This window comes from Phoenix dactylifera, unplaced genomic scaffold, assembly GCF_009389715.1.
Source record: "Phoenix dactylifera cultivar Barhee BC4 unplaced genomic scaffold, palm_55x_up_171113_PBpolish2nd_filt_p 001146F, whole genome shotgun sequence".
Taxonomy (NCBI): domain Eukaryota; kingdom Viridiplantae; phylum Streptophyta; class Magnoliopsida; order Arecales; family Arecaceae; genus Phoenix; species Phoenix dactylifera.
In genome coordinates this window covers 106883-131091 of record NW_024068487.1, presented here as the reverse complement: position 1 = coordinate 131091, position 24209 = coordinate 106883, and the positions used below count along the sequence as shown (strand labels likewise).

The window sequence follows — 24209 nt, the reverse complement described above, 5'->3', positions numbered from 1 at the left end:
CGGTCCAGGGAGCGCGACCGGTGAGTGGAAGACAAGGAGCGGCGTGAGGGGGACCGACTGGAGCGCGGGTTCCTGGAGGACTGGGGGTCTGGGAACGCGCCCGGGCCCGCCTCTCGTACCCCGCGCAGCTCCGATGGGAAGGTCCCGGCAGGATGGACCGTGCTCAAGAATCTTCCTCGCGCCGGCGCTCTTCCCCATGGGAGAGGAAGGAGCGCGGGTTGAGGAGGACAGGTGAGCGCTCAGGGAGCAGCGGCTCCTGGGCCCGCTGCGGCGCCCGAGACATCACACCCTGCAGGTTCTGCACTGCCTCCGCGAGGGTGCGAACCTGCTGGGCTAACTGGTCGAACCGAGCGGCTTCGACCATCTGAATGGGAGGTGGAACGGTGGAGTGTTGCTGAGAATGTGTTGGAGACGCAGCGGCCTCCCGGCCGGAGGCGCGAGAGGCCCCGCGACCGGAGGCATTGGAAGCTCCACGACCACCTCGCCGTGCCATTACGATCGCTCTGAGATTCGGTTCCCTTCCTCTAGCGCCAACTGTTGCTGGTGGTCCAAACCGAGAACGATTGGCACAGCGGTGTGAACAGGGTTCCGTTTGAGTTGTCTTGGTTGGTGTTGATTGCGCTCCGCCTTCCACCGGGAAACCTGCAAGCAAGCCTCGCACCACCACTGGGGTAGTGGGGGCCCTCCGACGATCAAGTCAGAGGAGATTGGAGGAGAAGGAGAGATAACTGTAGCCAGTAAGAGAATGCACTGGAAGTTCTTTCTTACCTCCCCCCTTCTCCCCCCAGCCGCATATATACCAGGCTGGGGGTCCTTCTGGGGGGTTGGTCATCGTGTGGCACGATGGAGTTGCCACTGACATGGCCGTTACAGGGCGTAGTGGAGCTCCGCTTTGTACGGCTGTTACGGGAGATCGTGGAGCAGCGCCGGATACGACCGTTGCAGGGAGTAGTGGAGCAGAGGGTCGCGGCGTGCTTCGGGGGAACAGCCTGTCGTTGTCGAGAGATTGCCGACTCGGGGTCGGATTGCTGGATCAAGGGGCAGCCGACTCGGGTCGGGCTGCGAGGCCGAAGATATCCGACTCGGAGTCGGGTTACTGGATCAAGGGGCAGCCGACTCGGGGTCGGGCTGCGAGGCCGAAGATATCCGACTCGGGGTCGGGTTACTGGATCAAGGGGCAGCCGACTCGGGGTCGGGCTGCGAGGCCGAAGATATCCGACTCGGGGTCGGGTTACTGGATCAAGGGGCAGCTGTAATCTTCTAGGGCGCGCGTGCCGGTCACGTGGGGCATGGTGGCTGAGTTCCCCCGTAACAATATATATATGCATTATAATTAATATAAATTATATATACTAGAATATATTTCAATTATAAAATTAAAAATTATTAAGATTATTAGCTTGGATTGTATAAATGAACATCTGGAAAGATTCTAATCTCTCACTAGATATTTTAGATGGTTTGCGTTCAAGTTCTAATAAAAACTAAATGAGTTGGTTCAAGCTTGTCTCGACTTAATTACAAAACAAACCTAAGCTTGAGATAGATTTAGCCTGTTCATGTTCGGTTTATTTACACCCATGCATAGTGAATGATTGTATGGCTTTTATGGAATAGGTTTATCTTGCAGTTGCGAACAGATTGACAACTACATATCACACGAAAAAGCAATTACCATGCAAGAGAAGATATAAAAGGGCAGTGTTGTGGTAGTTTGTTTTTTCCAAAACACAGGCATGCACAATAAAACACATAGTTGATTTAAAACTTCTGTATTTCTCTATTTGTTGACAATTAGTATTTGACATGATGCATGTTGTCGATAAAAGAAGGAACAGAAGTAGTTATACTTGCGTGAGATTTCTATGTTAGAGTTATGCATTTCATATTTTTTAGCTTTTCATGTTGAATTTCACTATTACAAAAATATTTTTATATTTCACCAAAAAATATATCCCAACTTGGCATTTATAAGTGGTTGTGAATTAGCATATGACCTGCATGATATATGTGGAGTATGATTTTTCTCCTTTTTCAACTATTCTTAAAATTCAATATAACAATATAATAAATTATAATAAATAAAGTTCAATAGCTACATTTCTATTTCACATTAAACAATAAATTTTTACTGCCAAGCATAAACTCCCATCACCACTCCCAATTCCATGCAATGTGCATGGCATAATATTTTTTTTCTTTTTCCAATTGTTTTAAAATATAACATGATAATATAATAAATTATAACAAATAAAAAAATTTAGTAGCCAAATTTTTATTTTACATTAAGTAATAAACCTTAATAAAAGTCGAGCATATTAATATTGACGTTATTAATATATACACCATATTAAGCAATGAAATTTAATGATGAGCAAACATATTAATATCAATGCCATTCATATTTGCATCATCAACATCTCGCAAGATCAATCACATCTCTTACCTTAAATGGCAAGAACCAAAGTTCATGATATAAATATTAGAACATGAATATAGCGTGTGCTTTGTGGAGTGTTTGTGTCTGGCAGACAAGTTATGCATACTCTGAGATTGTTTTCCCCCAGTTTGAAATTGAAGAAACAATGATATTCTTTTCCTTGAAATTTCAATAAGATGAAACAACCTCTCACCTGGTGGTAAATATTGCATATTGAATTTGCTGACTGCTTCGAAGCATTATTGAATCATGCAAAATTTTCATTTTTTTCAAAAAAAAAAGGTAAGTGATCATATAATGTCATCTTCATATTTCCGCATTAATGTGCATAAGATGGGTTGAATCATTTCGTTAGCTATTTTTTGACATTGCAACTAATAATTAAAGAAAATGATAGTTTCCTTTTAGTTTATTAGAATGCCTGTGAAGGCTATGGAAGCTGGTAATATTGATGGCAGTTACAGATCAACTTGTTAAACAAATAATATAAATAAGTGGTACTGGAAACCATTTCAGATCAATCTCATTCCACAGTTATCTTGACTGGTTTCCTTGTATATTTATATTTTTCTGCAATTTATAATAGAGATACATGGCTTACAGCATAGGCCCTAGCAGTTTTTAGCTGGAACTATTTGTAGTTACATGTACGTGCGTTCGTATGCTGCTAATCTAATGCAAGCAATCTCATGTTTCGGAAGGTTAAAAGAGTTTAAGAGAGGAAGGCCTTTTTTTGGTGACCCATCGCTTTCCTACCACTTCGCAGCTCCGCCCTATAACAAAATTCTGAAAACTACGTCTCTACCAAATCAGCATGGGCACAGACTACCCTTTGCTCTAAAACATCTTAGATGATGACTAAGAATAGAGTAGCCTTCTAAACTAAACATATATTTAGAGAGGTCAAAACTGAATGGCTGCTTATACAGCTCACCACTCAGAATATGCCTTATGGTCAAAAAAGAGAATTGCCTCGAACACTTTTATAAATTTATATTTTTTAATTTTATTAGATATATTTATATACGCATTCTATGATAACGGTCTGCAGCAAGAAAGTGGGGTACCTTCCGCGGTCTTCAGCAAGAAGAAAGCGACCTGCGGCACCGACAACGGTCCGTGCTCATTAAAATAAAACTCAGGGGAAGAATCCAATGGCATGATACAGGCGTACCGAAAATTATCACAAATCACAATAAAGGACAAACAGTGCCGGCTCGGGCCTTAGGCGACTGAGGCGGTCGCCTAAGACCCCCGACCCGAGGAAGGCCCCCATCCCACCGCATTTTTTTTTATTTAATGCATAGGCTGATAGCCTGATAGGCATCATAGCTTTCAGTTTCAGCCTTTCCGAAAGCTAGCTAGTCCTAGCTGGGCAGTGGGCGATGGCTACCAGTACCGGGCTACGCCGCTACAGTGCATCCCCTTCGTCCTTCGGCGTCTCCCCGACGACAGGCTGGCTGGGCAACGGCTACGGCAGTTGACAAATGACAAGCAACAGGATTTTTCTCCCCCCTTCTCTCCCCCTTCTCAATTCTCTGCCGCCGGTGCTTTCTTTTTTATTGGTTCAACCTTCTCCCAAATCCCAATCTCCCGTTCTCTGGTTCTCGACAGAGTCGGCAGACTCAGAAGCTCGGTTCTCAGTGCTCCGAAGTCCCTCTCCAGGCTCCACCGCAGCACGCCAGCACCGCTCCATCTTTCCTCGCTGACGCCGTCCTCGGCTCCTCCGACAGTCCGACTCCGAGCCTCCGACCTCCGAGGCTCCATATCTCCACCGTCCTCGCCCCTCGGTGACTCGGTCCTCCTCCAGCTCCAAGAAGGTAGAACCCGGCGAGTGGCGAGCCGCCGGCCGGATCTCCTCTCCTGCTCTTGGACCGCCGGCCGGATCTCCTCTCCTGGCCGACGTCGCCATCCTCGGCTCCCCCGTCCTCCAACCTCCGGGCTCCGGATCTCCTCTCCTGGCCGACGTCGCCGTCCTCGGCTCCCTCGGAGCCTCCGGCCGACAGAAGATCCGGCGAGTGGCAAGCTGCCGGCCGGATCTCCTCTGAGAGGAGTCCTCTCCAGCTCTCCTCGCCGTCCTCGGCTCCTCCGACTTTCGGGCTCCGGGCTCCGGCGCTCCGGCCTCCTCGGCAGCTCGGCTCCGCCGCTCCGGTCCACCGTCCTCGGTAGTCAGTCCTCCGTGAGCATCCCACATTCCCACTGATCCCAGCCTCCCACTCTCCCAGGCAGTGGTGACCGGTGAGACATTTCTATTGTTTTTTATTTAGTCAAGACTATCAAGTTAGATGATTGTCCTCTGTTAGCTTCTAAGCTAGTTTACTAATTTTAAAATATTTTTATACTTATTAAAAAAATTTATTATTTAAATAATAATAAAAAAAGGCCTCTTTTAATGAGTTTGCCTAAGGCCCCCAAATGTATTGGGCCGCCCCTGAGGACAAATAGTAAAAGAATTACATGTCGGTGCAAGTTGTATGTACGTTGCCAGTCAAATAAAAAATGCATAAATTTTGCACTGCATCAGCCAAAAATCGAGGGAAGGGAATCTTTTGCAATTTCAAAAATAATTTTTACTCACATATTTCATCAAATGAGAATATTTTTACATAATGACAGCTGTGGTTTCTATTCCTCTAGTTTTCAACCTCAATATACAAAATGAACAGACAAAGCTAAATATAGAGGTAGAAATCAATAGGCAAAATAAATGTAAAACCAAAAAGTTGGAGAACCAGAAGGGGCCCCGGACATGCAATCAGATGAAACAGGGGGCAAAGAGAAGCTCAAAGAAGCAATAGACTGGAAGCTAAACACCATCCAAAAGGCAACAGCATGTCAATGGCAACAACCTGGAAGGAACATATAACAATGAAGATGCTGAAGTCTAAAAGCTTACACCACGTAGTCAAAAGCAGAATAAAGTAAAGGCGACCATTAGGGTGCTCCATGAAACAGCAAACTCTGAAGATGCTTGCTTAAACTGAAATTTTTCCACTTAAAATATAATCCATCCATATTTTTATAGAATATAAAATGCGAGTATCCCATTAGGAAACTTGATGCGATAGAGAATGATAAGGGCTTGCAGAAGTTTGATGGCCCCATAAACTGACAATGACCGTAAGAAAAGAAGACAGGCAGGAATACTTAATATATATATATAAAGAACAAAACCTGGAGTTCAGAAAATCTAACTGGTAATTAATGAAACGTTAAAATTACGTCAATATAGATTCATTCAACATGCAGTAAACAAAATAAAATTTGAAAAAAAAAAAGGAGAAAAAACTCTAAAGACATATCTAGGAGCATGTCAGGATGGGCCCTAATAAAAAAACAGCTAACTGAGAAAAGAGCTCCTTTCTTTCTGGATATAATATCATCACCGCAAAACTGTAAGCATCTTTCTCCTCCGAACTCAGAATGATAGATTTCTGCTATTTTGGAGCCACTGACGATATGATTTCACAGTTCATAATGCTTTCATTCAATGGAAAGATTTCTAGACAGTTAGAATTTGTATTTTCTTATACAGCATGTTCATTATATAACATTCAACTCACGAACATTATATGAAACCCTAGTTCATAAATTACTTATGAATTTGAGGCAAAATGAATTATGCATATCTAGAGAGGCTTACTTCATTTGAGTTGTCGCATTAGAATATACACAATTTTGAATTCTTTACTTTCGTCATCCATGAAAAAGAAATGCTTCAATATAAATACCAAATTGATGTGACAGGCAAAAATACTAAATGATTTTAATATAAAACATTTTGTGAACTTTAAGATTTATCATCTGGAAAATATAATTTGATTCGACCTGGTCCACTTATATAATAGAAATGGTTTGACTTTAGAAGTTCTGTTGGAATTCTTGATGCTCTTTAAGAGATTATTATATGGATTACACAAATTCTTTTTATTATCTGCAGATGATTCCTTTGTGCCAGAAAGATTTTGCACTCGCCAAGCATTTTTGTGGTGCCAAGCTGGTCATCAAGCTTCCTCTGGACTTGTAAAGGACCATTTCCCATGTTAAAAAAGTAAAAGTAAAAAGGTGCAAGTCCAACAGCTTGAAACATAAGAACAAACAAATAATTAGATTCTGATAGTTAATAACAAATGTGCACAATATGCTAATGAGAAAAGAATTCCTATTGCATCAGTTACTAAGCAAAATTGCACCTTATTGAATTAAAGAACAATAAACGGCATCAAAACACACGAATCGAAATCAATGGGAAGCACCCATTAAACTTTACAAGCCAAAATAAGCCACATTTCCCATTTCAATTCACTTATTAGAGAACAGAAAACATCAATCTACTGCTTCCGTATCATGATCCAGAATGCACCAAACAACCATAGGAAAAACATTTCACAACAAAAAGAATAGTAGAATGCTAATTAGCAGGAATCTTAATCTTGCTACTTATCCTGTGCAATGTTAATCATTGTCACCTAAGCAGCGGCTATTTTCGTATTTTCCTTGTTCAACTCCTCCAGCTCCTGGAGCCAGAGCTCGGCGAACTCGCAATCCTTGTACCTCTCAAACCACGGCCCGCCCGTGGTGTAATGGATCGCCTTCGGGAACGTGGTGGGGTCGTTGGGATCGACGTTGTTGTGGCCGACGAGGAAGTTCCAGACGAAGGGGATCTCGCCGATCTCGGCGTCGTCGAGCCACGTGAAGCGGTGGAGGAAGGCCCCGGTTTGGGTGCTGACGGCCTCCGGGGTGAGCGCCGCCCGGTTCTTGGGGTGGCCGCAGTTGTAAAGCACCATGGACGACCAGTTCTTGCGCGGGTACACCGTCTGGACGGCGCCGTCCATCTTGGTCGTCTCCTTGGGGGCGTACTCATGATGGACGCACATGATCGCGTACCTGTCGTCGATCAGGGCGATCAATTCCTTGATGTCGGCAAGGTAGAGGAAGTCGCAGTCGACGAACATGGCCCACCCCTGGAATCCGGCGAGGTGGGGGGTGAGGAAACGGGTGAAGGAGAACTCGGTGCTCTCGGTGGGGCCGCGCTCGCGCCAGAAGAGCCCGGCAGCCCGGAGCTCCGACTGCTTGATGGGGTGGATCTCGAGCGGAACCGAGGAGCGCTTCAGGAGGGAGTGGCGGCACACCTCGAAGGCCGCGTCCTCCCGAGGGTCGTACCCTATAAAGATCCTGAATGACGGGGGCCCTTCGCCGGCGAGATCCGCGACGGCGGCGGAGCAGGGAAGGATCTCCGAGCCCATGATGGAGCCTAAACGATGGTTCTTTGGTGAGGGAGGGATCAAAGATCTAGGGATTGGGAAAGAAATTATGAGAGGGGAGACGGGGATGGATTGGAAGAGGGGGGAGGGGAGTGAAAGAGGCGGAGGAGGAGGCTGATGGTACGCGTCCCGCTCGGGGACGGCACCCACCGTTTTTAACGTTTTTCCGTGTAATTTGGGCTCCGGGTTTCGAGGTGGGAGGTGAGGTTACCGGTGAGCGGGGGCTAGATTGGTGGCGCCCCTGGTTACGGGAATTGCCCGGAAGGGTCGAGGAAAAAGAGCTCCGTTTCCGCGGGCGGTCATGGGATCCAATGGCCCGGAGCGTTTGGTGCGGGAGAATTAAATCGGATTCGGAAGTGGTCCTGTCTCGATGGCTACGAATTTATACAGCTGGCTACGAGCCTACGAATGGTCAATTGATGAAATCGACATAAGCAAGCTAAATATGAGTGTGAACTTGTAAGCCAATTTGTAAAATTGATTATTATGTGCATATAAAGATAGAATAGAAGATAGATTATTATGCAGAATTTTATCAAAACTAAGTTGTTTTTTTCACACTAAAATGGACGTTCAATACATTACGAGTACGGATACACCCAATAAAATCAGAAAACAACAAGTCTCAAAGTACTCTGGGCAACTTCGCCTTTCTAGCCCACAGGGTATCCCTAAAATGGTAGGCCACATAAAATATCATCCAATCTGCAGCCCCATTGGCCCCTCTAAGAACTAAGCTGTTTTAGTGGAGTGGTTTTGATAAAAAAAAAAGTTCTGGCTTTTCTCTTTTTCCAACAAACCCAAGAAATTGCACATATTAGTATATAAGAAATGAAGCATGCATATCCTTTTCAGAAAAGTTATCATCCTTGAAGAGTAGATATCAAAAAAATGTGATGGGAGTTTGGGGAAATTGCAGCCTAGTGTAGAGCCTAGAACAGATGGCAGATGTGAATGGGCAAGTTACCAGCAAATTAACCACTGATTTGTTCAAGAGGCCCATCAACACACCTCCAATGTATGAGCCCATCTAAGAAGAAAAGCTTTCTGGATGGGCTTGGGCCTTCGGTTTTACTACTTCTGAGGATATCAAAATAGAGCTTTATCCAATATTTTGCTTAAAATTTTATACTCTTTTCTCTTCTAAGTCCCGTTTCAAATTGTAACCGACTTAACACCATCGTTATTTTTCGTAAAACTATTGCTAGATCTGAAGATCAAGCTAGTGTGGAAAAAAAAGTTTGCAAGTGATCAGTAATGACAACCAGCACAAGTGGGGAGTTCAAATTGTACAAATTTTTCTTGGAAAAGATGAAGGAAGATGAGGTTTTAAGATGATCGTAGGAGTCTTGGAGATATCATTATGCAACTCATCTTGTATAGGAGGTCAGATTGTAGCTTATTACCAAAGTTCGTTGCACCAGTCTATACTAAGCAAAAGGAGAAACCAATCTCATGTTCGATTAAACTCTTTCGTCTGCGAAAGAGTGTGTCAAAAGCTGATCCAAAAGTATTTATGTTGTGTGACTATTTTTGTAGGCTGAAAATATTGATGCTCAAACATTTCCTCGAAAACATAATTGAGACATCAATATTGATTCCTTTGGTTCTGTATGGTTGAAATCCTAATTAAAATTGTCGATGCAGTGAGATCATTGTTATGAAGATTTTATTGGCGGTAAATTTTCTTAGTTCTATTAGTATTTAGGCTTCGCCTTCGCATATATAAACTCTAGCATTTGGGATCAACCTTCATCTAAATAAAGTAACACAGAGTCCAGCATGGGATACTATAAAGACAAGTTGAAGCATAACTTGGCATTAATTTCTCCCAACAAGTATGTATTCCATGCTAGTTTGAAACATAATCTACCATTGATCCATCATTGTAAAGCTCTTTACTCTCTACTTTTTCAAATTTAGAAATATAATATTAATTATGTGATAGTTGGTTTTTGCTATCAAATAAATAATATTGAAAATTCTTTGTTTTTTTTTTGCAACAGAGTTATTGGGAAAAAAAAATGTTTCTAAACCTATTTACTTAATATAAAACATTGTCTGTTTTATTATTCTTTCAATAATAAAACATTATTTTCAAACTAAATAGCGAAATAAATCAAATAACAACTATTATTTTTATTATATGACAACTACTAGAATGACTAGATGATTTCTAAAATGGAAGATGGCATTTGTTATTATATTTTTGTTTTCAATTGTATAATATAAGAACTCTAGAGTCGGTATAATGGCGCTATAGTGCCGATGGTTGTTGTTTTAAATATCTAGCAAAAAAAAAATGAATATTGATCCATGGGTGTTATATTGCACCTCTGATCAGAAAGATATTCTGCAAGTTTCTTAGGAAAGCAATATCATTTTCACCACTAGGATATCCTGATTATAAACTTCCATACAAACTGGCTATTTGAGTAAATACTTATTTTACATATCTAAAATACTTTTGATCATCATGAGAATCATGTACATAATGGGCTACCTCGATCAAATTACGCTACTGCATGAATCCAAACTAGATTTCGATAAGAATCAAAGTTAAAACCCCTTTAAGTATAAAAGAAATGTGGTGCTTAATTTTAGTTGGAAGACAAATAAAGGGAGTGGAGAGAGAAATTAGTGGAGCAAATTGAGTGGTTGGCATGCATCTCCTAAGTGGTCACAGCACTTGTTTACTCATGCTCATAGGCAAATACTAGCTGCCCTACATGAGCTAGCCCATTTACAATGGCTTGGGCTTGATCTCAAGAAAGAGACCCAAAGCCCATCAATACTCACAAGGAAATAGGAATCCACTTTTCCATTCTTACAATACTTTTCAGTGTTCAGCTAACTCCCAAGCTTATCCCCACAAGAAACATAAAATATAAGATGATGTCATTATGATCTAAACTAACTACCCATATAATTCTAAGCCGAATGTTTGTCTGATTTCCCTTTCACCAACAGTGGATTTGGAGACAAACAATCTTGGTTTATATGGCAGGTGAAGCATCTCTTTCCCTACCGTTGCATCCAAGGGAGGATAAGGCTCATCCGATCAATCCAATCCGGACCGTCCACCCAACGACGAGGCTTCCCCATCCATTAGCGGAATACAAGTGAAGTGGACGCGAAGAAACGAAGCACTATCATTTGATTATGCCCTTAAGCAAACCCACCTCCGTCCTCCCAGCTCCCTCCTCTTCTCTTCTCTTCTCTAACGACTTTCCCACTTCTTCCCACCGTCTCCACCATTCCTACCTCCCTCTTATAGCTATCCATCAATATATAACACTGGCTATCTCGCATGCATCGTTCTCGTTAGAGAGGTTTGGGTTGCCGATCGAGCATGGAGACCGAAGGGAGTGTTGCTGTCGCCGGGAGAGCTGAGATTGACACCAGCAAACCGTTTCAGTCCGTGAAGGAGGCCGTCGTGCTCTTCGGAGAAAGGGTCTTGGCCGGCGAGGTCTACGCCAACCGGCTTAATGAGGTGACGATCTTTTTCTATATATCCATCTATCTAATGCTGCTTCCAGTTTTTTTTTTTTTTTTTCATTTATGTCCTTTGGCTAAGTCAAGAGATTAGGAATCTAGGACTGGAATGGAATTAATAATAAGGTTTGTTGGTTATTGAAATTAATAATAAGGACTTGGCCTTTAAAACAACAACGGAGCTTGCTTTAAGTAAATCAAAACACATAGCCAAAGGTTCCTTTTGGGTGGGAAACCTCCCACTTCATCAAAAATAAATAAATAAATAAAGAAGGAAAGAGAGGGGAAGATCTAGCACGCTTTTGAAGACTTTTCAATCTTCTTCTAATCTAACATTCTGGTGTTTCCCTGAGTAATGAAATTTTAACTGCTAAATTATTTCCAACTAATGGAATTTGTAATTATGGTTAATTCTTAGTAATATGAAATCCTTCAGTTGGTTTTCTCAACGAGATAGCCCTCAAATGGAAGAAATGCATCATGATTGATATCATAGCACTCAGAATAATCACCTGATAGAAGGATCTTAACCAAGAAATTAGACGGTCGTCGCGTTAACTTTTTCCTGTCATATTAAAGAATTTAGCTTATCATGATGGAATGGAGGTAATTAAAATGTTAATTAGCTGCACAAGAGTACTCTAAAGCAGATGTTTTTTGCAGTGCTTTTTATGATGCATCAAAGCATATTCATACTAGTAACTGACCATTTTTTTTTTAGCTAAACAGATTCGAGCTGCAGCAAGCAGGAATGTGCATGGAGCCTCGCAACTGGGATCTATAATGGCGGAGCTAGAAGAAACAAAGCAAAACCTCGAGCAGGCACGTCAAGAAAGCCTAAAGATGGCGAGCTGCCTCACCTACCTTAGGGAAGAGCTCGAACAGACCAAGATGGAGCTCAAGCAATTGCAAGCTAGAGAATCTGAGAAAAACGTCATAGATTCGGAGGCTGATGAGGACCTAAAGTTTGTTGAGAATGCAACAGAGATTGAAATTGAGACGCCGATGATGAACGAAGGGTGGGAGTTCCAAAAGAAGAGGTATGTTACGTTCGCCAACCCTCCATCCCTGGCCCAAGTCATAAACACAGAAGAGCAAGCGTTGGAAGGGCAGGTTTCCGTGGAGAAGGAAACAGTGCCAATGAAGAAGAAGAAGAAGCCATTGATCCCATTGATAAGAGCATTTTTCGCTAAGAAGAGGAGTTATGAAGAGGGCTCATCACCTAAAGTTCGAGGTCCATAAGAAAATGTTGAAAGGGATTTCATATATATCCATATCTGTGCCTAGATATTCGGAGGATAGCTTCATTTTTTTTTTCCGCAAATTTTTCTGTCATATATTTGCAGTGTCATATAATTGCAGTGGGTCTTATCATGTTATTGACTATAATATATCGAAAACATACGAAATAAACAAGGATCTGTTCATCATTCAATTTTCTTCTCAATCATCAATTTCAAACAGAAAAGTTGAAGCATTAGGAAGAATAATTTCAGACAGTTCTCCAGTATTTTAGCTACAATTATCATTTCCATTCACACTATTTTTGCCAATTAATATGTACAGCCCAGAACTCTTACTTATACTCGATCACACATGAACATCGACGATTGAGCTATACACGTCAAGTAAAGAAAGAAGAGGAAGAGAAGCTGGGTGCTGAAATTTCAAACAAAATCTTCAAAATTCTGACCATTTAACCCCGTACTTTTGGATGACTTGTTAAAGAATTCTATGCAATCTGTGATGGCCTCCTCGTAGTGAGATGTTAGCGGATATAGATTCACCGAACTGGATGATCTTTTCGGGATATCGGGATGTTCATCAACTCTCTGATGGGTAATCGTTGGAGGCTTGTGAGGAAGAGAGAAGAAGCCCGCAAGGATGTTGCAGAAGCGACCAAAGAGCTTTGTTGGCCACATACTCAGCTTGGATACCACCCTAGCCCTCGTATTCTGTCCCTTGTGGCTCACTTGCACCATAAAGCTCTGTCCTTGGAGCTTGGACATTGTGGAGATGAAACTGATGTCAGTGCATTGGTTGTGAAAGGCTATTTATTCTGTGGGAAAGATGTGTCACCAGAAGGAAAGGATTATATCAGAAACTTAATTAAGATTAGAAAAAGAAGAGCAAGATAAAGGTCAGGGACATCATACATGTGCCAGAATCATTGAGGGGGCTCTTCATTCCTCTTTCCAAATAATTAGTATACTAGGAATGTTTGTTTTTTGAAGTAGGTGGTCATTATCCCCACATCTCCTGTTGCTCCCATTATGATCCCTTGAATGCTATGTAGCTTATAATCATTAGACTTTCTGAGTGATGAGGAAGTAGATACTGTTGGGTGCTCTTCATTTAGGTTTTGCAGGTCAAGTATACATGTGCTATCCTTCCTAATTGCATTCCTCTTCATTTACCTCTCATGGGAGGAACTGAATTGAGCAAGTCAACATTTGGATCATGTGTGGTCACTAATTTGTTTTGAATAAGATCATGGCTTATGTCTAACAAAGCTATATTTCATTTGTATAATATGACCATTAATTTGTATGATAACTGCAGTAGTTGCTTCAGATCACCAATTTACAAACATGCATACTCTAGAACCTTGAACTGATAATCTACAACTACATAATCGGCCATGAAGTTGCGGTAGCTAAGTATTACTCAATGATTTCATTCTTATTTTCTTTTTATCTTGGTTATGTGACTCTAGACTTCCAAGACATTGTCCTGATGTGTTTATGATGATGATGCATACTGCATTGATGTCACCAGGTACTACAATCGCTTATCAAGATAGTTTTAAACCTTCGGACAAATTCATTGACATACTCATCTTAAGACTTAAATGGAACTGGTGTCAAGCCCAATTACTTTTAAGGCATATCCTGCGCTGCACTTGATATAAATGAAGTTGTGTCACAAGCCTCATGGCTAAATGATTTCTAGCTTGCATAACTGTAAGAAAACATGCAATCAAGAAGTGCAAATGCATTAGCAAAAATTTTGTAGTGGGAATATCTATGGGATATGAGAAACTCAAGTTTATGGCATTGCCACCTATTCTTAAAGTGAGATTCCTAAATTCTCTCCCCCTTAAAAAAAAGGACACTATATCTTTGCTTAATTTTCATATTGTTATACATAAACAACTGAATGCATAAGCATATTTTATGCGATTAAGTTTATACAAAATTTAAATAGATTTTAGCAAAATGAAGGTGCAATATGAGCATTATGGAAAGAAAATAAGGTTAGCACTCATGTAGGTCCCATCTATTCAAGAACAGCTTTCATGTCATAAAAAAAATGATTGCTTGGTGGTTTTGATGCAGGTACTGGATGAGAATCCCTTTTCCATGTGGCTCATAGTACATACAATAAATATAAATAATATGCGAAAGCTAAGTAAATAATGGAATGCAGATGTAAAATAATTAAGTATAAGAGGAAGAAGATAAAAAAGATAATTAGAAGGTCTCATGAATCTTCTGTCTTTTCGCCTTCAGTTTTCACTTAAGACCCCAGCTAAGGAGTCCTTAGTGTGCCGGCATCTTCTCCCAAACTCTGGCTGAGTTCAACCATGATGCCGCACTGCAAAAGAGAAAAAAGATTTCTGAAAAACAACTCATCAGCTGGTTTAGGTAAATGCGATTTGAACCAAAAAAAAAAAAAAAAAGATTTTACTTTAAAAAAAAGTGTCTGATTTTAAATAGAGGGGGTTCTTTATCTGCATTAGGGTGAAAAAAAAAACATCGAGCAACTAGTGTTTTTCCATATTTTGCCATTAGACTATAAAAAAACCTTTTAAAAAATATAAAAAAATTCTGCACCAAATTAAGGGAAAAAAATTGCAATTCGGACCGAAGGCCAACACCAACCCCAAGATAAACCCACCCAAGGAACTTGGGCTTCAAGACGGGGTTAGGTTTGCAACATTGCCTTTCTGAAGGGTTCAAGATTTTTCATTGGAAAGAATGGTTGATCTGGTTTTACAACATCGATAATTGGATCGCATTCTGTATAGATCTCAAAGTATTTTGAATATATTTTTTAATCATCCGTGCATATCTTAAAGTGGTTATCAGGTGATTCAATGGTGGATTTGCGAAAAGAAAGCTACAACCTCTAACCCTTTCTAAAATCCAAATTGCAGCCGATCCTGCTTTTGTCCATAACGCAAAGCAAAGGCCACGAAGGCTGTGAATTAAATGAAATACAATGAACTGAGCCACACTCCAAACGACATGGAAACCCGACCAAATGCTCGGCCGAGCCGCGACCGATCCGAAAATATTCACCACCACAAGAACCCCTCGCTTTTACTCAAGCAATAGAATCCAAGGGTAGTGGGACGCATCCCTCGTCACGGAGCCGCCGCCGCCGCCCACATCTCTCTCTGTTATTTTAGTTGTTGTAAGTCTTTTTTTATTTATTGTTGTTGCCATTGCTTTGTAAAATATTCACAGATGGATACGGCTCTGTGGGGGGGATGGTGATGGTTTTTATGGGTGTGGTCGGTTGATTTGAATAAGGGACATGTTGAAGGCCACTAGAAGATAGGGCCTGCATCTGATGAAATTATTAATTGTACCAGATCCACCGATTTAGCATTGGACCGATTCAACTATAGACTGATTTGGTTAATAAAATACAGCATAGCAATATAATGTATTTTAATAAATAAAAGATTTCAATCGTCAAATTTTTATTACATATTAAATAATAAATTTTAATAATGGTTAATCAAAAATTTTCTTTATTAATATTAATATCATTAATACGAATTTGTAGAACTGTGCATAAGTTGCACATGTAGAAACTTCCACTATTAATACCTCCCTCTGCATGCATCGCTATAGTTTTTTTCCTCCTTGTTCTAACTATTATTGAAATATAATATGATATTATAACAAATTACAATAAATAAAAGTTTTCTAGTGCTAAATTTCTATTGTATATTGGGCAATGAACTTTAATGATGATGGTATAAAAACTTTTGTCATTAATATTAGCATTACTAATATTGGTATTTATATAGCAAGCAAGTTGCACCTCCATAGATAAACTCTCGACATTAATATAAGCATGATAAATGCACACGTATGTTTTTTATCCTATTTCTATGAAATGCAAAATATATTATGTAATAAATTATAATAAATAAAATGTTTCAATAGCCAAATTTTAATGCACATTAACTAATAAACTTTAATGATATCGCAAAAACTCTTGTAATCAATACCGCCATCCACATATGGAATAGAGAAACTCCCAACATTAATACATCAATAATGTTGGCCATGCATAACTCATGGGCTATAATTTTTCTCATTTTCCAACCGTTCTTTTAATTACAATTGAGCACATCATTATCCACATCATTCATCATCGTTGTATATTAAGCAAAAGATTTTAATGATGATCGAATATATTAATACCATATCATGGATATGGGCATCCATGTAACTTATAAAGGGCTCTACCTCCATTTTAAATTTATATATAATAAAAATATAAATTTTAATAAATGAAAGATTTTAATAGCCAAAATTGTTTTGTATATTAAGCAATAAACTTTAATGATGCTAGAGTAGAAATTTTTATCATTAATATCAATATCATTAATACGAGCGTCCACATGGTCAATAAAAATTTATGCCCAAGTTGCAGCTCGCAAAAGCTCCTATCATTAATGTCGTCCCATTATTTTTTTTTCTTTTTTTTCCACTATTATTGAAATATAATATGATAATGTAATAAATTCTAATAAATAGAAGTCTTAAATGGCAAAAATTTTATTGCGCATTAAGTGATTAATTTTAATGATGGTGCAGTAGAAATCCCATCATTAATATCAGTATTATTAACACTTGCATTAAGAAAAACTCTACATGAGCTGAGTCTATGTGGATAAACTATTGTCATTAATATAAGCAATTAAGCATCTTGAATATTGGCTCTATGCTATATATAAGATACGATTTTTTTTCTTTTATAGCTATTTATGAAATGTAATAAAATAATAAAAAAATTTGTAGAATGCTTTAATGGCCAATTTCTGTTGCATATTAAAAAATAAGCTTTGGTGATAGCCAAGCAGAACTTCCATCATTTAATACCAGCATCCATATAATGATTAGAAAATGGTACACAAAATTCTTTATGCAGAAACTCGTCATTAATACATCAATAGAGATGAAGGGTACTTTTTTTTTTCTTTTTATTCTTATCATTCTTTTAATGACCACCGGGCATATTAATATCAACATCATTGTTATTTGTTACATAATATAACAACATGACAAATTATAATAATTAAAAATATTCAACAACCAAATTTTTATTACATATTAAATAATAAATTTTGATGATGATGGAGCAGAAACTTCCGCCATTAATATATATATTATTAATACCAGAATTCGCACAATAAGCAAAGAACTCCTCACAAGTTGTGCCTCTGTTGGTAAACTCTTGCCATTAATTTTGGCCCCAGGTGATGCAAAGAATATATTTTTCTCTTTCTTAAGATATTTATAAATTGCAATATAATAGTATAATAAATTGTAATAACATAGAATACTTCAAATAGCCAAATTTTTGCTACATATTAAGCAATAAGCTTTAATAGTACTCTTTCTATCATTAATACTAGCATCTACTGACAAATAGATAAACTCTCGTCATTAATACATCAATAATACCTACCATGAGACATGTGGAAAGACCTATAATTCTTATTTTTGAACCATTCTTTTAATGACGAGAACACATTAATATCGATATCACTGTACATTACGTATTAAGTAAAAAATTTTAATGCTGGTTGAATATTATAATACTATATCATTAATGCGGGCATCATATCTACGTCCATGTTATATATATATATATATATATATATATATATATATATATATATATTGATCATTATAACAATTATTAATTTATTTATTTTAACAACATTTAAATACTTGATTTGGAAAATAATGACTATCATTTTTATTATAATGGCAAATGGAGGAGATTTGTTGGGAGGATGTCTTGTCCTTACTCAGTGCCGGCTCGAGCCTTAGGCGACCGAGGCGGTCGCCTAAGGCCCCCGGCCCAGGGAAGGCCCCCACCGAGGCACCGACGGCCACGTTTTTTTTTATTGTTTAATAGGGAGTGGGCGACGAACGACGGATGTGAAAGGCACTGGGGCCTGGGGCTGGGCAGTGGCGGTGGCGTCTGGCAGACGGCTGAGACGGTGAGGAGACTGGGCGACAGCTACGAGCTCCACCCGTACGCTGCTACAGTGCGTCCCTTCAGCGTCTCCTCCTCCGGACCTCCTCCTCCGCTTTTGTCCGTGCTGCCTGCCTGCCTCCTCCTCGGCTCCGAGGTCTGAGCTCCGGCCTCCCGTCCTCTCCTCTCCAGCTCTCCTCGCCGAGTCGCCGTCCTCGACTCCTCCGACCTCCGGGCTCCGCGGCGACCGAGGCCTCCCGGCTCTCGACTCCCGACTTTCGACCTCCGACCTCCGGCCTCTGGGCTCCGCGGCGACCGAGGCCTCCCGGCTCTCCTCGCCGTCCTCGGTAGTCGGCTCCTCCGACAGTCCGTCTCCGAGTCTTCGACCTCCTCCCGGCCCAGGGAAGGCCCCCACCCACGATCACGGCCTCACGGGTCGGTTGACTCGGTTCCCACAGCCATAGGCCACAGTCCCACACTCCCACTTCACGGGTCGGCTGGCCCAGTTCCTACTGATCCCATTCCCAGGCTGGCCCAGTTCCCTTTTTATTATTTTTAAATAAAAATTTTTAATATTTTTTATACTTATTAAAAAAATTATTATTAAAATAATAATAAAAAAGGCCTCTTCTAATGAGTTCGCCTAAGGCCTCCAAATGTATTGGGCCGCCCCTGTCCTTACTGCAATCTTGACCCTCTTCTTTTGCTCCCTTTTTCCGCGAGTGAGAATCACAAATGATTAAAGCATTGAAGACACGGTGAGGTGAGGACCTAATCCTACCCTATCATATCAATGAAAAAAAGACTTCAGCAACTTGTCTAATTGGCACCGCCTGAAAGTGGGTCAGGTTGGGCCGGGCCATACTCCTGCCCAATCGAAGCTCAAAAATTTTTCAGGCTTCATGCCGGCCTTAGTCCCAAAAAATTTTACATAATCCGGGCCTAAGCCCGACCTGAGCTAGGCCCGAACCAGATTGGGACTCCGAAATTACGCATTTGGGCTAAAAATAGATCTGGCTCGAATCTGATTAAAGTTTAATATTTCATAATAATACTTCACAAGTAAATGAGCTAGTTAAAAATTAAGCTCTCTCCTATAATATAAGTAAATAAAACTTGATACAATATTTTCAGTTAAATTCATTTTAATTTGTTTTTTACTTTCTCATTATTCTCTCTAAATGATAACATATAAAAACAAATTGATTCGGGCTTTGTTTCGGGTCTTATTCGGGCTCGGGCTTAGGCCGAGTTCGGACGGAGCCAACAACATACCCAAGCCCATCCCGAAAGACAAATAAGCTTTATATTTAAACCCAAACAAGATTTAAATTCTTTTAGGCCTAGCTCGAAGCCTGGCCCAAAGTCAGCCTGACTCGATAGGCCTCGGGACAGCCGGAGCTCATTTTCAGCCTTACCCTCAAGACATTTTATATCTGCATTTGATAATTAGATTTCAAAACTAACAGAAATACGCTTTTCTTGCTCTTCTTCACACTGTCATGCATCTATAATATTGAATAGAAAGAGATTATTGGGAAAATAATGTTGCGATGCATGCAAGGATGGATAGGTATCATGAGATTTTTACTGTAGTCCTTTTTATTGATTTTGAGGGTAAATGGCATATCGTCACCTTTGGCTTAAAATTGAAAACTACTTGTGAATAATTACTGCAAACGCATAGCAAACCAAATAATTGCACAATCCAATGAGATAGTGTATATCCTCCAAAAGTTAGAATCGAATCATGAAATAATTCTTAAAATAAATGCAAATTGGGGTCTCAGAAACTATCTATAATACTGTATGAACTATGCAATGTACACGATTAACAATTGTGGATCCTCTACGACCCCAAGTCATATGAATTTACTATTACAATATGGCATCTCAATAAAAGTTTTGTTTTTGTTAAGTCATTAATATACTTGAATTGGACCTAGAGTTGCAATGTTGCACTCCTAATAAGAAAATACCAACCGACCTATTGTTCGAAGAATTTTTGAAGGAGATACACTCCATTTCTGGACAATTAGAGGTTTATAGTACAAGATAATGCTATTAGAAAACTTGACCAAAGCTAATTTGCGGTCCTCCAATTTGAAGTCCATCAACTGAGGGCCACCGACCCCATGCATGGCTTGTTTTATAGACATGCATTATATTGATATGAATGTCATGTTGGAGCTTCTTCAGCTGATGTTTTCTCATATAATCATTCTCATGAAAACCACTCGGTAATCAGGTGGTGGAAGATTCCTTATGGAGTAATATATAAGTATTATAAAGCTAGCACTATGAATATTGTTTATAAAGGCGTAACCTTAACGCTAAACCAAGATTTTTTGTGGGTAAATCAGAGTTAGGAATATGAGAATCTACTCGTTATAACTGAAGTTCACCAAGGCACCGGATTATTCTATCATTGCTACCTATGGAACGCAAGAAAGGTATAACAATAAATATTGTTGTTACCTTGTACTTCGTGTGATATTTTTTCTCCTATGATTGATAGACATGGAAATAACATTATCATGATTTTCTTAAGCATAATTAGCATTATCATGATTACCATCATTTTTCTACCTTCTTCATTTGAGAATAGAGTAAATTATGAAGCATATTTCCAAAAATGTGTGTTAATTGGTTACGACCGCAGATAAACTTACATATATTGTAGAGGAATTTTATTAGTTGTTGTTTTCTTTACCACCAGAAAAAAATTTATTATATAAACTTAATGCTGATACTATATATGTATGGACGATAACTTGTAGGAATTAGTTAAGCAAATATATGGCCGCGAGTAATTTTAAAGGTTTTGAGTTATAAATTTCCGTTCTTTCCTTTATTCAGGCATCTACAATTTAGGGTTTAGGTTTTCGCCGCCGCCGACCCTGTACCCCCTCCTCCTAGAAGATTCTGCAAGATCTGAGACAGAGGGAGCCCCATCCGAGTGTTAGGTTTATTGTAGGGGCGAGAGCAACAGAGTTAAAAAATGGTCGATCCAAATCGATTTTGCCCTTTCGCATCAAAAGACGTTGTAGAGAAGCAGAAGCAGTGGAGAGGATCGGCAACAATATTTCAATCACTATCACCGTCCAAGGTAGCAACAAAAGATTAGAACACGATATTCCGAGGTCAACACCATACCATACAAGGAGTCGGGCACACTCATCAATCCCTCAGACCTGAGCCTAGCAATGGAAGAAATGACACCTATAAAGATTAAGCAAGAGAGATAAAAGGTGGTATGTTTACATCTTCCATTGACCTCTGTAGAAAGATAGATAACTCTCTTTGAATCTTATCAAAGTAAGGTTTTGATTCAAGAAGAAAAAGAAATTTTATTATGAATTTACGATCCTTAACTCATAATCTCCTAACAAGTCTAGTATTAGTGAGTAAAATCGCCGATTGGTAGCATATCTGCCCTAACATCTCTATATTAGTTAAAAATATCACCATTTTCGTAGTTATATTCTTAAGTTCTAAAGCCCTGGATATTAATCGTCCACTCCAATCAAAGCTCGAATCAAAGAGAGAATATGACAATTGATACAATAACAATACCTAGGCAAAAAATCAAGATGATGAAGGTAAATGTTTGATAGCCAACCAAGAAGTAGAGGTACGTGATTCCTAATGTCAATTTATATGATTAATATTATTTTATTTCTTGATGTTACATAACATGCCTTCACTATGTTACTTTTATTTTTATTTTTTGGGTAAAGATTATTGATTTACTTGATACTATGTGCAAAATGATATCATTAACTTATGCAACTCACCTAGGTAGAAAATCAAGATGGTGAAGATAAATATTTGATAGCCAACGAATAAGTAGAGGTATATGATTTTTAATCTCAATTTATATGATTTATATTTTTTTATTTCTTTAATGTTACATAACATGTCTTCACTGTATGAATATTTTTTTTATTCTTTAGTAAAAATTATTGACTTTCTTGATGCTATATACAACATGATATCATTAACATATGCAACTCCATAGGTTTCATGTTATGGAAGATTTAATAGTTGTAGCTTGATTATGGAAACACTTTTTGACTCAATGTTTCTAATTCATAAGCCATTATTCTTTAATATATTTCACTTTTTTAAATAACATTTCTCGGCAATGGATCCCATTCAATTCCTATGCATCATTTGGAAATGAGTGAGAAAAAGTAAAGGAAAATACGTAAAAGCTTGCTTGGATATTTAAAAAATAAAAAACCACTACAAATAACTAAAAATGAGTTTCAAAAAGATTTCGGTGTGGTTTTTCTATTTTCAAAGTGGCTTCCAAGTTTTTTCTTTCATTTATATTTTCATATTTCTCTCAAATTTTAGATGAAATTGTTCCCACATGTTGTTGTTAGATTATTTCAAATTCTTATTTTTCGCTTCCCATTATATAGCATTTTTGTTTGGTGGCCATTGTGGTTTCTAGCTTTACCTGCCACTCTATTTATATTTATGTCATATTCATTGTCTTTTTATTTTTTCAAACATTCTCTAAACCTATACATATGAATGTGTTGCAGAAGCCATTAACACACAATATCAACAACAACAACAAAAAAAAAAAAACTTTGACTTGCAGGTTTTACATGTATTCGGTGTGTTGGTAACTTCTTTACTATATATTATCAGAAATGAAAATTCTAAAAAAGTTATTTGTGTTGTATATTTTGAATGGGTATCAAATTTTTAACACAAACTATCAAATATATTGTTAAACCAAATGAAGAATTTTGCACAGGAGCGCTCGTTCATACTTTTGACCTGCCTAATATGTATCTTTTCTTTTCTTTTTTGCTAGGGCAGATGTATCATACAATGCGAATACACTCAAAGGAGTCAAAAAACAACAAGTCCTGAAGCATATCTTAGTCCCGGGATTTTGGATTTCTATCCTTTTTTATTGTTTGGAACCTTTAATTATCTGAAATGAATTTAATTAGGAAGATACAAAATATTTTTTATGGTCCTTGTTATGCTAAGATATACTGGATTTGGACACGGTTTATATCAAGAGGTGATCGACTACAATGATAGAATGTACTAACAATTTGGTTTGAATCTGGCACACTGACTGTTTATCTTGTTATGCAGGCATGAAGCCTAATCCTTTCCATGGTCGCATTGTGAAACAAAAAGGAGGCAGATAGGTAAAGAGGCGCCTAAATCTACGGTTAGAACCTTAGAGGGAGAATACAGTAATGGCCCAAACCAGGCCGAATCCAAGACAAGATGAATAAGGTCTGATTGGGTTTTATCTGGCTCGGGTCACATTTCCCTGGTTTGTAAATCTTTGCGAGCACATTGTTGCCTTGAATGCTAGGAGAGTTGGGAAATTAAACAACAGGAGGGGAAAATTGAGGTTATTTGATGAACTGTTTCAACTCCTTAGAAATCTTCCCTTTTTTAATAAATAGTTTTCAAGCATTTAAAATGACAACATATCCAAAAAGATTCGCAGAAATTAGGTTACCTAAAACCCTACCTTTTATGCCCGATGCTCTGAACTTGTCGAAGTTCACGTCTCAATCCACAACGTCAATAAATTCATGCACGTTATAAACATAAATAACTGCAAATTTTGTTTAATTGGCACACCGAAACGGTCTAAATTTGAAATTGTCAGCGAATCATTTGTATAAGAGGAAACTGGACGATGCAAGAGGTAACATGCAGCTAAACTCACTTCACTTTAATCCCTAACTACTAAATCTAGGGCAAATTAGATTAACTCGAATTTGTTCTCT

General features: G+C 39.0%; 2 protein-coding genes across 2 annotated transcripts; one reads left to right on the top strand and one right to left on the bottom strand.

Moving 5' to 3' along the window:
* Window positions 1-6610: 6610 nt before the first annotated feature.
* LOC103703876 (protein CDI-like) lies at window positions 6611-7915 on the bottom strand. Its single transcript, XM_008786900.4, has one exon. The coding sequence runs from the start codon at window positions 7684-7686 to the stop codon at window positions 6910-6912; it is 777 nt and encodes a 258-aa protein (XP_008785122.1). The 5' UTR covers window positions 7687-7915; the 3' UTR covers window positions 6611-6909.
* A 2945-nt stretch (window positions 7916-10860) lies between these two features.
* On the top strand, window positions 10861-12634 carry LOC120108042 (WEB family protein At3g51220-like). The gene is made up of 2 exons (XM_039121577.1): window positions 10861-11197; window positions 11929-12634. The coding sequence occupies exons 1-2, from the start codon at window positions 11057-11059 to the stop codon at window positions 12439-12441; spliced, it is 654 nt and encodes a 217-aa protein (XP_038977505.1). The 5' UTR covers window positions 10861-11056; the 3' UTR covers window positions 12442-12634.
* Window positions 12635-24209: the final 11575 nt, after the last annotated feature.